Consider the following 13,177-nt stretch of genomic DNA (forward strand, 5'->3'; position numbering starts at 1 on the left):
CACATGCGACCTCATGCTAGTATCTGGTGCCATTATTAAACATCTAACATATTATTTGTAGAAGAATTGTGCCAGTAACAACTTGCCTGTTCTATACTTGTGTTATAAATTTCAATATGCGTGTAAAGTTCTTGAACAGCTGAGTTGTTGTTGGAACGTGCAATCTGCGTAATGTCCCTTTAGTTTTCACGCTGAGTTATACTGCTAAGTGCTTTGGGGTTATAATGCTATAACTGCTTCCAATGAACAGATGTCAATTTGGAGAAAAACAGTAATATTTCTCAAAACATTGTTTACCTTTTCTGGCATCTGCAATAATTACATTATAATTAGTCACAATAATTTTGAAGTAATATTGCATAGCTAAAGTAACTGCATAGAAAGGGGAATGTGAGTACATTATGAACCCTCGTCCTGTTCTTCTTGTATTATTACCAGAATAAATTACTTTTCCAATAGGGTTTGGGGGGTTTTTCAGTCCGGAGATGTGAAAAGCACAAAAGTATGCAGGCATTCTGAAAACATACCCTGCTTTGTTTTTTATGTCTTCCTATAAACCCTTTCACCTCAGGGGGGTTGTATTTTTGGATACGGAGCCGGCAGACGTAACTGTCCTTCATAATATAACTGTCTTAACTTTATCTCCTGTTTGTAATGTCTATGTGCGTATACTGACATGGGACACATATTGACATGTTGCACTTTTATTTCTGAATGACATAATGTATTGAAATTCCAGCAAGAATGTCTAAAGCAGGAGGCATCACAAAATGCAGTGCACCTTTCTTGAAATTGTTACACTGTGGAGACACTAAAACTGCAGAGGGAGTGTGATGTTTTTGCCTCTGTGCATGCTTGTGTGTGTGTGTGTGTGTGTGTGTGTGTGTGTGTGTGTGTGTGTGTGTGTGTGTGTGTGTTTGGATGAGGGGGAAAAAGTACCATGACATAAATCACAAAAATCTAAGGTGAAGACATTTTAAGGTTAAAATACATCTGCAGGAAATGAATGTAAGTCAATGTAATGTCCACAGAAGTCATGGAGACATAACATGTCTAACATGGCAAGGCCAGTTACTTATGTACATGTACACAACCCCTGAATCTATCTGTTGTGTACTGAATGTAGCTCCTAGTGTGGAGTCCAGAATTCCATGATGTCCATGAAAATAAGATGAGGAATTGAACTACTTTGGTTTGTGTAGTTTCTTGACTTCTTGGGATCAAAGGTTGATTTTCTTTATTTATGATTTTTTTGTTTGGACATTTTCTTGAATCAAAGCTCTTATATCATGAACCGATGAGTGTTTTTGTTTGTCACACTGAATTCAGCATGAGCATCAGGCTGAGTGTAGCAGTTGTGTCCTCTCTCTTTCTCTGGTGTGGAATGCAGACGTGTTGTTGTATATCACTGGCAGCGATGCTGAACAAATAAGCCTCCTCTGAGCTGTGTGTGTTGTCTCACAGCTGTGTGTGTGTGTGTGTGTCCGTCAGTTTTCTAATTGTTTTCACTAAGCATGCTACAATGTGATGAAGACGACCCCCTGTCATTCTCAAGCCCTTTATGCATCGACTGAATAATTCTCCTCCACTTTACTTGTGTGTCCGTGTGAATTAGCGTGTTTCTTTACAAGGCAGAGCCAGACCAGACTGGCCCACCATGTTTTTTTGAGGAGGGGTCCTCTGTTTATAAGGTAATTAGAGTGCTTATGGTTCAACCCGGGTAACTGAGGTCAGACTAATCTACGTCTAGATGTCAGTGGGGGTGTGTGTAAAATGATATGGATCACTGGCAAAATTAAATAACCTTTAGGGTGAAAAAGGCACAGGTGGCAAAACACTGATTGTGTGTGATGTCCTCATCATTCTGCACAAGTGCACGACGCAGTGTGTGTGAAGTCAAATGTCATCCTACAAACTGGTATTATGTGTGTGTGGGTATGTGACTCTGTAAACCACGCTCATTGATATTCTTGCAGAGTGTCATGGAGGCTTTTGGGATATCCTTCTGCCTTGTTCTCTCACTCATGAATATGAATGTAATCCACATGTGTTTTGAATCTGTTTGCTGATTTGCATGAAGTTCATGAGCAGCTAACAAGCTCGCACAGGACGACTGCATTCTTCGCTGTTGTTACGTGTCTCTGTGGTCCCCGCTCAGCATGCAGTTTGTTGTGTGATTTGAATATGATAAAAAATGTTTAATCTTTCGAGAAGTATTGTTAGAGCCACAAAGATAAATTAGTGTCTTTGCTCTTTTTTTTCTGCCCCCATGTGTGCCAGTGTGGAGACCGGTCTGGGTCTGAACTGTCTCTGCTGTTCAAACATTGTGAGAGGAGCTGAGGTCGACTGTTAAACAGCTTTTGGGGAAATTAAAGCCAGATATTGATTGAGACAGTTGTTTAAATCAAGGCAAAGCTATATGGAAATGTATATCCTTTTCAATTGAGGCATTAGTGAGCCTGAGCAGAGGCTGTATAGAGTTTATCCACCTCATAGACACGGCATTAGGCCCTCACCATAGGAAAACATTAGCCTTTTACCCCAAGCAACTAACAGTTTCCATTTCAGAAAGGTGTGTTTGGCATATGCAACATGGGCCATAAGATTTCAAACCTTATCAAGTTTCAGTACCAGTACTGGCTGAATCAATCAATTTCAGATACTGATATATTGGCCGAAACTCTTATACCTCTTTGAAAGGTTCAGCAGATTGCTATTGGCCAAGTGATGAATCGGTCAGGCTCTAATAGCTACACATATGTGACTCTGCATCTGATTTGTGATAAGTATGTAATGAGTCTTTATGTTCACATAACTGGATTATATTTCTGAGACCTTCCATTTCAAATTCTTGACAGATTTTTCTTCTACCGGAATATAAATCCCTTCAGCGCCCCGACCTTCACAGAAGTTCTTTTATCTGTGCAGTTTTTGGAGACATTTATTTCACAATCTAATTAGAGTAAAATGAGGTTGAGTATCATAGAGCTAATAAGTATTTTCTGAAATATATTTAATAAAGACTCCGTTCAGTAAACGTGAATTCAGGACACAGAAATGGATCCAGTTTCCCTGGGACGCTTCTGCCTCTTTCATGATCTTCTGGAGACGGACATGGATGTTTGTTTTCCCACGATTGTTCGACTAACACTGGTTATTTTGCTAAGCTGTTTATTTGCCATAAGTGCCTTCTGTCCCCGTGGAGATGTTATTTTGACATGAAATATTGGGTCTCACAGGAAACCGTCCTCAGATCTACTCTCTCAGGGTGTCTAAGCTGTCGCATCTCTCACCCACAAACACCACAACACAAAGTGCGCTGAAAAGCGATTAACATATTTAAAGACTGGCACACACTGGTTCATTTTACAATACAGTATCTTTGTCGACAACATCTTGTACCACTTTAGTTAGTGGATTTACAGCCACATGAGACACTTTTCTACTTAAAAGTAAATAAGTATGTGCTTTTAAATATACTAAAAGTATAAAAATATAAGTAATTGTCAAGTGTATTTCTCCTACTTCATTATGGCTGCTCTTTGCTCTTGTTGAAGGGGCGGGGTCTAATGTTACCTGCCTGCTCTGACTGGACCAAGGGACCAGTTCCAATTGTGTTATTGATTTCTTTAAAAAGATATAAAAACATTGTGAACATTTAACACAATGCTTTGTAAAAAATCTAGAGGGGTAGAAAGTACATATACGGTATTTGCTGATAAATGTAGTGCAGTGATTATCACCTATAAGTAAATGTACTTAAGTAAAGTACAGATACATGTAAAATGCACTTAAGTACAGTAACTGTCCCACCACTGCATTAGAGTTTATCTGATTGAAATGAAAGGGTCCAAGTGATATATAGCATGTGTATGTGTCCCTCTGTCAGTTGTGTGAAAACCCCCTTCGCATTTCTAGAATCACACAAGTCATGCGCTCGCTCTCCCTTACTCACACACACACACACACATACACACACACACACACACACACACACATACACACACACACACTGTACATGCCTGGCTCTCATGTCATGGGGGGCCTCTCGAGTGAGGATTATTCCTCCTCTACCATAACTACAGGTACAGGGGCTGCAGTGTTGAGTGTCATTACGTGAGATTGTTGATAATATTCTTCGGTGGGAGCCTCACGTTGAGGGAGGGGGCTCCTTATTGCCCCTCTTCAGGAAATAAATATTCAGTTGTGGGAGTGAATAAGTACTCGGCTGCTGTGTATATCCTGTAACAGTCATGACTTTATAAGCAGTCGACTGTACACAGTAGAGCCATGCATTGCAGCGATGCAAAGTCACTGATTTATGTCGCTCTATCGAGATTATATTTCTGTAATGATGTCATGTCTGCAAACAGTGCAGATGGGTCATTTCATTCATAAATACTTTTGGAAACAGGGAATGGAGAAACTGAATCTCAGTGATCCTTGGTTTCAGAATGTAACACTGTACTGTAGGCTACTCTCATTCAGCTCCCAGCCTCTACTGGACCATTTAATGTAGAGATCTCATAAATCAATCAGCGGTCTGTCTTCGGAAAACATGTTCTGCTTTTCTTACTTTTCCACAACGTTCATTAAAACAATTTCCATGCATATCTTCTCATGTGCATGTCTTTATTTGTCATATAATGGGTGGTGTTTAAGAACATGGATATTTTCCCCTTCAAAATGAATCAGTCACTTCAGCGATTAACTTTTTATGACACAGCACTGACAACCGCCAGTGACCAGAGGCATGGTGTTTTTGGGTTGTCTCTGTATTTCTGTACGTTCAATTGGACTCCTATGTGAACTGATTGCTCTGTGGCCCCTATCCCCAGATCTGCTCCTGAGTTAATGTTGTTAAGCTTTACAGCGTTATCTTCTTTCAGTAACTCTTTCAAAGTGATTCAGAGTGTTCTGCACTGCAATGACTTCATAGTGCAGAATGTTTTTATCACCTCGTGTATAAAAGTGACACCTGGTAGCACTTTTCTTCAGAGCAGGGTGTGAGCGAGGGATGATAGCACATGATGACGTGACTTGTGCTGATAAACTATTGCATCAATACATCATCATCGCAGAGATGACACTGATAAAACACAGATGTCTGAGGAAATTATGAAATGGATTTGAAAAGGTAAACTTGTTAGTTTGTTGCTTCGCATTGTCTGAGATCGTTGTTTTTCACACTGCACACCACATGAAAAAAAGGTTCAGCACAAGTACTTCGTCAGTAATGTATGATTCAAAAGATAAATATTCCAAACAAATTGGAAACACCTGTTCATTCAGAACCTGAAAGGGGATTTTACAGTAAATGTTATTCAGTGTCAAGTCAACAGGCAAGAACCAACATGCAACAGCAGGATAGACAGCAGTGTGTGTGTGTGTGTGTGTGCGTGTGCGTACTGGCATGTGTGTGTTGCTTTGAGTGTGCGTGTGTGTGTGTGTGGTCCATCAGGTATTACTTATGTTGTGGGGACCTAAATCTGTTTAAGCAGTCGCAGTCACACTTTCAAGACTCTTCTTGGGACAAAAACTTGGAACAAAAATCAAGTCCCCATAACATAATGATTACTGTAAATTTCAGGGGGAGGATAAGGTTTACGTTAGGTGAAGGTTAAGTTTAGGGATAAGTAGGAGCCATGGTTAAGGTTAGAGTAAGTCTCCATTAAATCAATGCAATGTCCTATGAAATCATGGAGACATGACTGTGTGTGTGTGTGTGTGTGTGTGTGTGTGTGTGTGTGTGTGTGTGTGTGTGTGTGTGTGTGTGTGTGTGTGTGTCCGGCCAAATTCAGTGATGTTTTCCACATTAACACAATCATAAAAACAAACCGTATCACCCGATCTCAACAAGTTCTGCACATCTTTATCCATGATTTGTCCATCATTCTACACAATATGTAAAAATCTTGTACATATTATGTTAATGTTACAGTATTTGGGATTTTCCTCTTACATGAATGTCAATTTGATATTTTACAGAAAGACATGTTGCAAGGGCTTCAAGTTTGTGTCGGGCCAGTGCATTCCTGAAGGTAGGAAAAACTGTTTGGATGTGTCTCCTGTGATTCTTTTCTTTTTCTGTTTGTTTTAATGTCACAGGCGGTTTAATTGCCTGTGACAGGCATGAAAAATGAAAAACGTCTGAGAGATACCATTAGATGAATGTTAGCCTCACCCTTGTGTTCTCTTGCTTTCACACTGATGAAATCACTAATCTCTTACTGCAGATTATGACGTGTGCGCTGGCGCCCCATGTGAGCAACAGTGCACGGACCATTTCGGTCGAGTTGTGTGCACCTGTTACCCCGGCTACCGCTATGACCGGGAGCGCCACAGAAAACGAGAGAAGCCCTACTGTTTGGGTGAGACCTTGTGCAACACGTCATTAAGATTATTTCTCTTGAAAATGAGATGCTTTAATTAACACACACATTTTATTATTGATCGACTAATTGATTGATTAATATACAAAAAAACTATATAACACCCTAGAGGAAAGACAAAATGAGAAAGGATGACTTCTTTAAGGCTAGTATTCTTTACTTTATGTCCATGTGGGTATTAGTTCTCTTGATTGACATTTTGTCTCTCTGTAATTTGCCTGCTGTCTCCCCTCTGTCTCCACCTGTCACTGCAGACTTTGACGAATGTGCAGACAAAAACACGACCGCGTGCTCTCAGATCTGCATCAATTCTGTGGGCAGCTACAGGTGTGAGTGTGAGACAGGCTATTTCCTGGAAGAAGATAGGAAAACTTGCACCAAGGGGGAGAGAGGTAAGGAGACATTCTTTCTTTTTTCCAGGGAACTTCTGACTGTGATGCAGAGCTGACCACACATTGTTATTTTGCCATGTGTGAGTGTGTATGAGTGTGTGAGTACAGTGGAGAGAGAATGGGGTACTGCAAACACAGACACCTGGTAGTCATTACACATCCCACATCCTCGTGCCTGTCAGAACAGCTCTGTCTCCCAAACATTCGGCTGCCCCCGTGACTCCCGGTCTCTTCTGATTTGCTGGATGCATTTGAGGAAAACATCACAAATGGTCCAGAAGAAAAGTCAAAGTCTTTTTTTTTTCCTTTTACCCCATATTCAGTTCCCAGTGAAGCAGTCAGAGGCTGCAGATTTGCTACTTCCTCCCATGAGTTTATCTTCCGTTACCTAATAAAACATTTCAGGAGTGAGAAATGATGGTTCATATAGTCACGCTCCTGCTTTATGTGCTGCTTCTTAACACAGTGGGGGAAAATAGTGTCCAGACATGTTCACTCATCCATTAAATGTATGCATTCTCAAAGTAGAGGCCTTTCTACCACAGGCCTGAGACAAATCCAGTAGCTTTAGTCGGCTTTGTGCTTATTGTCTTGTTTTCTTTGGTTTGTACAGGATTGTGTTAGTATATGACTTCAACCTTAATGCTTGGATGTGCTGAGTGAATAACCAGCGGAGGAGTGAGTGAGGGTGGAAAATCAGGGCTGCAAATGAAAATGTTACAGAGTCAGCGTGCACTGTATAAGTCACTCATTCCCTAAATGGAAAGAGTTTGCAAAAAGTCATCAAACTGTCACCAGAGAAGCGCTCTGGTTACATATTCAGGTTTTGGTTGTTGAAAATCAGTTATTTATTGCATTGTGATTCTAGAGAGTGTAAAGGTGATATGAGAGTATGGGAGTCTTGCTTCTTTCAATTCACATATTTCTAAGCTATATTTATTTATATGTATTTTCCACCTGCCCAACTCATGCCACGTCTGTCCATATATTTAAAGAATTAGGGGATATTTTGTCTCCTGATGATTTTATAAAAAATTACAAAATTTCTGGCAACTTCCGTGACAAAATCCTTCATTTTTCTTCAATTCCCCAGCAGTGCATCTCTTTGAGAAATCCGACAATGTGATGAATGCTGGCAGTTGCTCAGCCACCTGTGATGATTTCCACCAGATCAAGATGTCGGTCCTGCAGCTAAAGCAGAAGGTGAAGCTCACAAAATAATAATAAAAATCAATACACGTTTCCACCTTAAAATAAATATTGATTCCATGAATTTAGCTGTAACACTTTATCTTAAAATCAAAGTGATGCAACCTGCAGTCCTTCAGCTTTTCCTAGTTTTCTACAGTTTACTGCAGAGATTACGTCCACATTCTTGATTTCCAATCCTGTAGGTGTGGGTGATTGTAAAGTGTAAGTTTGTACAGACACTTTGTATGAATCCACTGGTATGACCATATTACAAATTATTTTTCTTATTACTTATGTACTTATCATTACACATTTACCACTGGAGGCATCTGAACCCATCAGAGCAGGGGTCAGTCAACAGTGGCACTCAACACCTCCAGACTGTAGCACATGATGTATGGTTTGCTTCCAGTTGTGTGGTCCAGGGGCTCCCAAAGCGCTGCTGTATTGCCCCTTTTTTTTCCTAATGTCAGGAGCCTATATTAAGAAAGTTAGTGAGTACTCTTACTCATTCCTGAAGGTTAGAGTCTGAATTTAGGATCACACTGCGGCTCAAACACTTGTACTGTGTCTCAAATTCAGCCGATGCTGCATCGAAGCAAGGTCTTTTGTGTGTTTCCCTCTGGGATTTCCAGATCTGCATGACCTTATACAGAGATCAAACATAGCTTTTCCCAAGGATGCCACTTCGCATACAGAGCAGGAGTTCTCTATGGTCATGCTGAATAATGTAAAGGGGTTGCCTGGCCCGCCATCTGTCTGGGTTCCACCTTGTAGCATGTTGCAGATGGAAGATCGGCTTTCATCTTTGCCACGGTACATATTATTTACATAATTTTACTTGAAATTGGTCCTTCGGTGTGTAATTTTCCTGTCCTGTTCAACAGTGCAAAACCATTTTATGAATGACGACCACATGCAGTTACGCATTGCTTGCTTCCAGGAGAAGGGAAAAAAATACACTACATCCCACAAGATGACATGTATTAATGTTGACAATCTAATGTGTTGTTAATGGTGTTATTTGTAGATGACTGTTCATTGACCTGTTCATTCAGTCATTTCGTTCTGCATCCTTTCTTAAGATGGCCATGCTGTCAAACAGTGCTGACGTCCCTGAGCAGATGACCAGGGAGAAAATGACTTCCTCTGCATTTTCACTAGGGCCTCCAGGTCTCCCTGGCCTCCCAGGTAAAACACAGCTGAAAATGATAAAACAATGTCTGACTGAAGTTCATGGGTCACCAATGTAACAAGCGGAACATGAATATCTGTACAATAGTTGTATTGTAATTTATCTATTAGTTGTCCAGGCATTTCATTCAGAGCCATAAATGTCTCCAAATTAAATTCTCTTAATCAGACTGTATATAAAGATGGTCTACATGGTCATAGATTCTGCCTCCTCCATGTTGGTGTATGGAACTTGGATCAAACTAAAATATCACAAGTCAGTAACAGTTATATAAGTTTTTCTCAAAGAAGGTTTCTGTCATTTTTGATAGTTCTTATCACATTGATTTGTTCAGTGCAAAGTGCCAATTTTGCAATGTTTGGTTTTAATCACTTATTTGATGCTTTAAAAATGGGGTGAAATGCTGAGTATGTGTATCAGTGGGACCTCGTTACTGTGGCTCCATTGCCTGATCTCTGATCCCAGCGTTAGTATGGGGTTATTTTGGCTTTGGATTCCTGGATAGTGAGGCCAGAAATTGGCTGCATTTAAAACCAATCATTTATGTGTGTTTATTGTTTTGCTGTGATTACTTGAGTTGTCTCTGAGGTCCATTAATATCTGGTTTATTTTAGGAGATCCAGGACCAGACGGCCCTCCAGGCCGTAATGGTTTAGTGGGGCCTCCTGGCCCTCCTGGACCAAGGGGCTTGATGGGGCCAATTGGACCCACACCAGACCTGTACCACATAAAACATGGACCTCGAGGACCAGTGGTCAGTTTGTACTATTTGTCCTGAAAGTTATTTTTATGTTTAGCTTTACTCAGCATTTTATACAGCGCAATGTCATATTTAACAGCACAAGGTTCTGAATCAGCAAGTATGAATGTGTGTCCTGACTGTGACCTGCTCTGAGTCATTCTAGGATACAGTTAATAACACTCTAAGGAATTTCTTTGCCTTTTTTTGCTGTTAGTTCACTTCCACATCTCTGCTCCATGTCACAGGGCAGAATTACTGAATTAATCTGGAATTTGATCTAATCTGGAATGTAGTAAAACCTTGAAAAGCTCCCTTTAGTGTAGTCGCAGTTTTTATGGCGTTCTGGGTTTTTCTTGCCAAAGCAGTTCAGATAATTTAGTAATCCTGCGTCATGAGACAGGGCCCAGGAGAGCTGTGATTGATTTATCTGTATGAAGCAACCAAATATCTCGTGTTTCCTTTGACACATTTTAAAAACACAGACACACACACACACACACACGCTATTAAAGATATCCCTAATATTTGGAAGGTGAAAAAAAGGGATGACACATGGTAATGGCAAAAACAACAGAGAAGACTGAATCCATTTACAGCTTTAGTTGTGTTCTTTGGCTCGCTGCAATTTTGCCTTTGAGTGCAAACCCTCCATGTTGAAGTGTGGGACCTGAATCAAGAATGTGCAGGAGGTGGCCAGTGAGTCATATTTTTAGCTTTTAAAACACTTGTATTTATGCAATCTCAATACTAATAAATCAGACTATCAACACCTGCAAATAGTCATATCACAAGCTGCATGGGGCCAAAACCAAGAGGTCAGGAACAGTGTTTTTGCATTTACAATTAAAGTGATGTATTGCTTTGTTCAGTGACATTTGGAAGTGTGTTTTAATTCACAACCTTTTTTCATGACCCGTTAATATATTTAATCAGTTCTCATGCTGACTAAGAGGGAGTCGTCCTGTCTTCACACACGAACCCTGATTAGATTCTGAGCACAGCTATGCGGTTTGGCAGCCAGGTCTCATGTGTTTGAGTGAATGTCAGGGTTTCAGAGACAATGACAGAGGCTTGACGCTGATCTGAACATTGGCCCCGCTCCTGATACAATGTCGTCACGCTTCTTCAATGATGTTTATCCCAGGGAAGAGATCAAAGCATTCTCAACCACAGAGCTGAAGTCGCTCATAAATTGCCTGAGGGCCGTCACACGCTTTATCTCTGATGATCTCTGCCGGTGGAGTGCAATGGAGGTGTCAGTGTTGTGTTTAAGGGGTGGCTGTGGCTGAGGCGGTTGAGCGGTCGTTCTCTAACCGGAAGGTCGGCCTCATCTGCATTCTGAAGTGTCCATGGGCAAGACAGTGAACCCTGAATTGGCCCTCATACAGAAAGGGCTGCCCATAGGTGCACTGTATGAATGTGTGCGTCAAGGGGAATCAACTGTACTGTAAAACAGTCTAGTCTTGTCTAGTCACCAAGACTAGAAAAGTTCTATATAAATACATACCATTTACCATTTTTTAAAATAAGATTTGAAGTAAATGGGCGTTCTGAGAAAATAGGGAATTGACGCATTTTTGTTTGTGTGCAAGATGCGCCATCGAGTAAAGCGTGTATCGTAGGGCTAAGAGACAAACAGATGCTTATTTACATAATTTGGATTTCACCTGACTTTTGAGTGTGAAATCAGACTGACACAAACAGGTGATTGAAACAGAAGTTAAATGTGTTTCTTTTTATTTAACAGGGGCCTCCAGGAGCACCAGGAAAGGATGGGCGAAAGGTGAGTTCAGACGCTATTTTGTCAGTTAATATAAAACAAACAAACTTCATCAATCCATGATATACACTGTAAGGACTGCGGGGGGGCATCGAGGCAGCGTTTGGTTGCATTCAGTACTTACTGCTGAAGAGACGGATATGAATACCAGGTCTGAACAGGGTCAGAGAAAAAACAACCATTCACTCTCAACCAGTCACACCTATTTAACATTTTGATTCTACCGTTACACTTACCCCAATCTGCATCTTGTGTGAAAAAGTATCCAGAGAATATGCTAAAGGACCCTGGCTGCACTAGGAGTCAAACGAAGATCCTTCTTGCTGAGAGGCGACAGTTGTAACCACTAACCTTCCATGCCGCCCCGCCCCTTTGTTTTGCTTAAATTGTTTCTGGACCTCTCCAGAAAAGCACATGGCAGCATCCAGGATACTCACAGAGGATGTTGCACAGGCAGAGTCAGTCCCATGCAGACGATTGAATCACTCGACTACAAGTTGCCACAAGCAACTTTGAGGGAGGAAAACTAGTGATTTCAGTAGTTTGCACAGTTTTATGTACAACATGAGCAAAAGCCATGGGGGTTGAAATAATGTGGCTTGTACAAGAGCATCTCGGTATAATGTGTTCCGTCAGAGGATCAGTATTTATGTTAAGTGAGGTTTTCTCTTTTGGTCATGATTTCTCTCTTAAATCAGAATTGACCCAATTCCCAAGAAGCTGAGGCCAACAGCTGGTATTTTAAGTGGAAACCCTGGACGTATTATCCATGGTAGTTACTGAGTTACTTCTACCTGGCGGCCAGTGTGACGACTGTGGATCCCTCAAGGTTATTGCAATCGATTCAAATAGCGTACAGATTACAGGAAGAGTACTTCTGGATTAGCTACCGGGAGGTAGTACCCACATTTCAGAAGTAACTGGAATGTTTTTCTCTCCTTGGAGGCCTGAGGCTAAGTGTTAAAGAAAGAGGCTCCAGCAGATGGTTAAGCCTCATATTATGGAGTCACAATGCAGATCCCATCCCGGTTACAGTGAGATTTGTGTTTGCATTTTTTACATTTTTGCCATTAAACCAGATTTGTTTGCATCTTTGCTCCCAAGTTTGTTTCATTGATAGACAAACATCAAATGGAGACATTTGAGAAACTCTGTTTTTAAAGTAATGACAACAAACAACAGTGGCCATACAATGATTAGCCAATTATTAGCTATTGAGTAATTGAACCTCTACTATCCTGCAGGATGTCAGAACCTGTTCATAGTCTTTATTTAAAGATGGATGACGCGTCTCCACTTCCTCCCACTATCCAGAAATGAAGTCAAAATATCCTGGACGCGAATGCTGCCATCTTATTCATTTGCAGCCAGAGTTTGTGCAGCAGCAGTCAAGCGTATCAAGGTTCCTCTGATGCACGCAATATCCCTATCAGTTGAAGTAGTTGTGACACTCTATCAGACATCAGAAGTAAAATTGATTAATAT

General features: G+C 40.8%; 1 protein-coding gene across 2 annotated transcripts in view; it reads left to right on the forward strand.

Annotated features, from left to right (window-relative positions):
• The window catches only part of ccbe1 (collagen and calcium binding EGF domains 1), a 32,776-nt gene that overhangs the window by 16,041 nt on the left and 3,558 nt on the right, over positions 1 to 13,177 (forward strand). Inside the window, exons 3-9 of one of the 2 annotated variants that reach the window (XM_020081867.2) lie at positions 5,989 to 6,041; positions 6,237 to 6,371; positions 6,647 to 6,784; positions 7,881 to 7,987; positions 9,061 to 9,166; positions 9,785 to 9,924; positions 11,660 to 11,695. In XM_020081867.2, the coding sequence (XP_019937426.1) occupies positions 5,989 to 6,041; positions 6,237 to 6,371; positions 6,647 to 6,784; positions 7,881 to 7,987; positions 9,061 to 9,166; positions 9,785 to 9,924; positions 11,660 to 11,695 (715 nt within the window). Of the gene's footprint in view, positions 1 to 5,988; positions 6,042 to 6,236; positions 6,372 to 6,646; positions 6,785 to 7,877; positions 7,988 to 9,060; positions 9,167 to 9,784; positions 9,925 to 11,659; positions 11,696 to 13,177 lie in introns of both variants that reach the window. The other variant, XM_020081866.2, reaches the window with a different exon arrangement.

This window comes from Paralichthys olivaceus, chromosome 18, assembly GCF_024713975.1.
Source record: "Paralichthys olivaceus isolate ysfri-2021 chromosome 18, ASM2471397v2, whole genome shotgun sequence".
NCBI classification, from domain to species: domain Eukaryota; kingdom Metazoa; phylum Chordata; class Actinopteri; order Pleuronectiformes; family Paralichthyidae; genus Paralichthys; species Paralichthys olivaceus.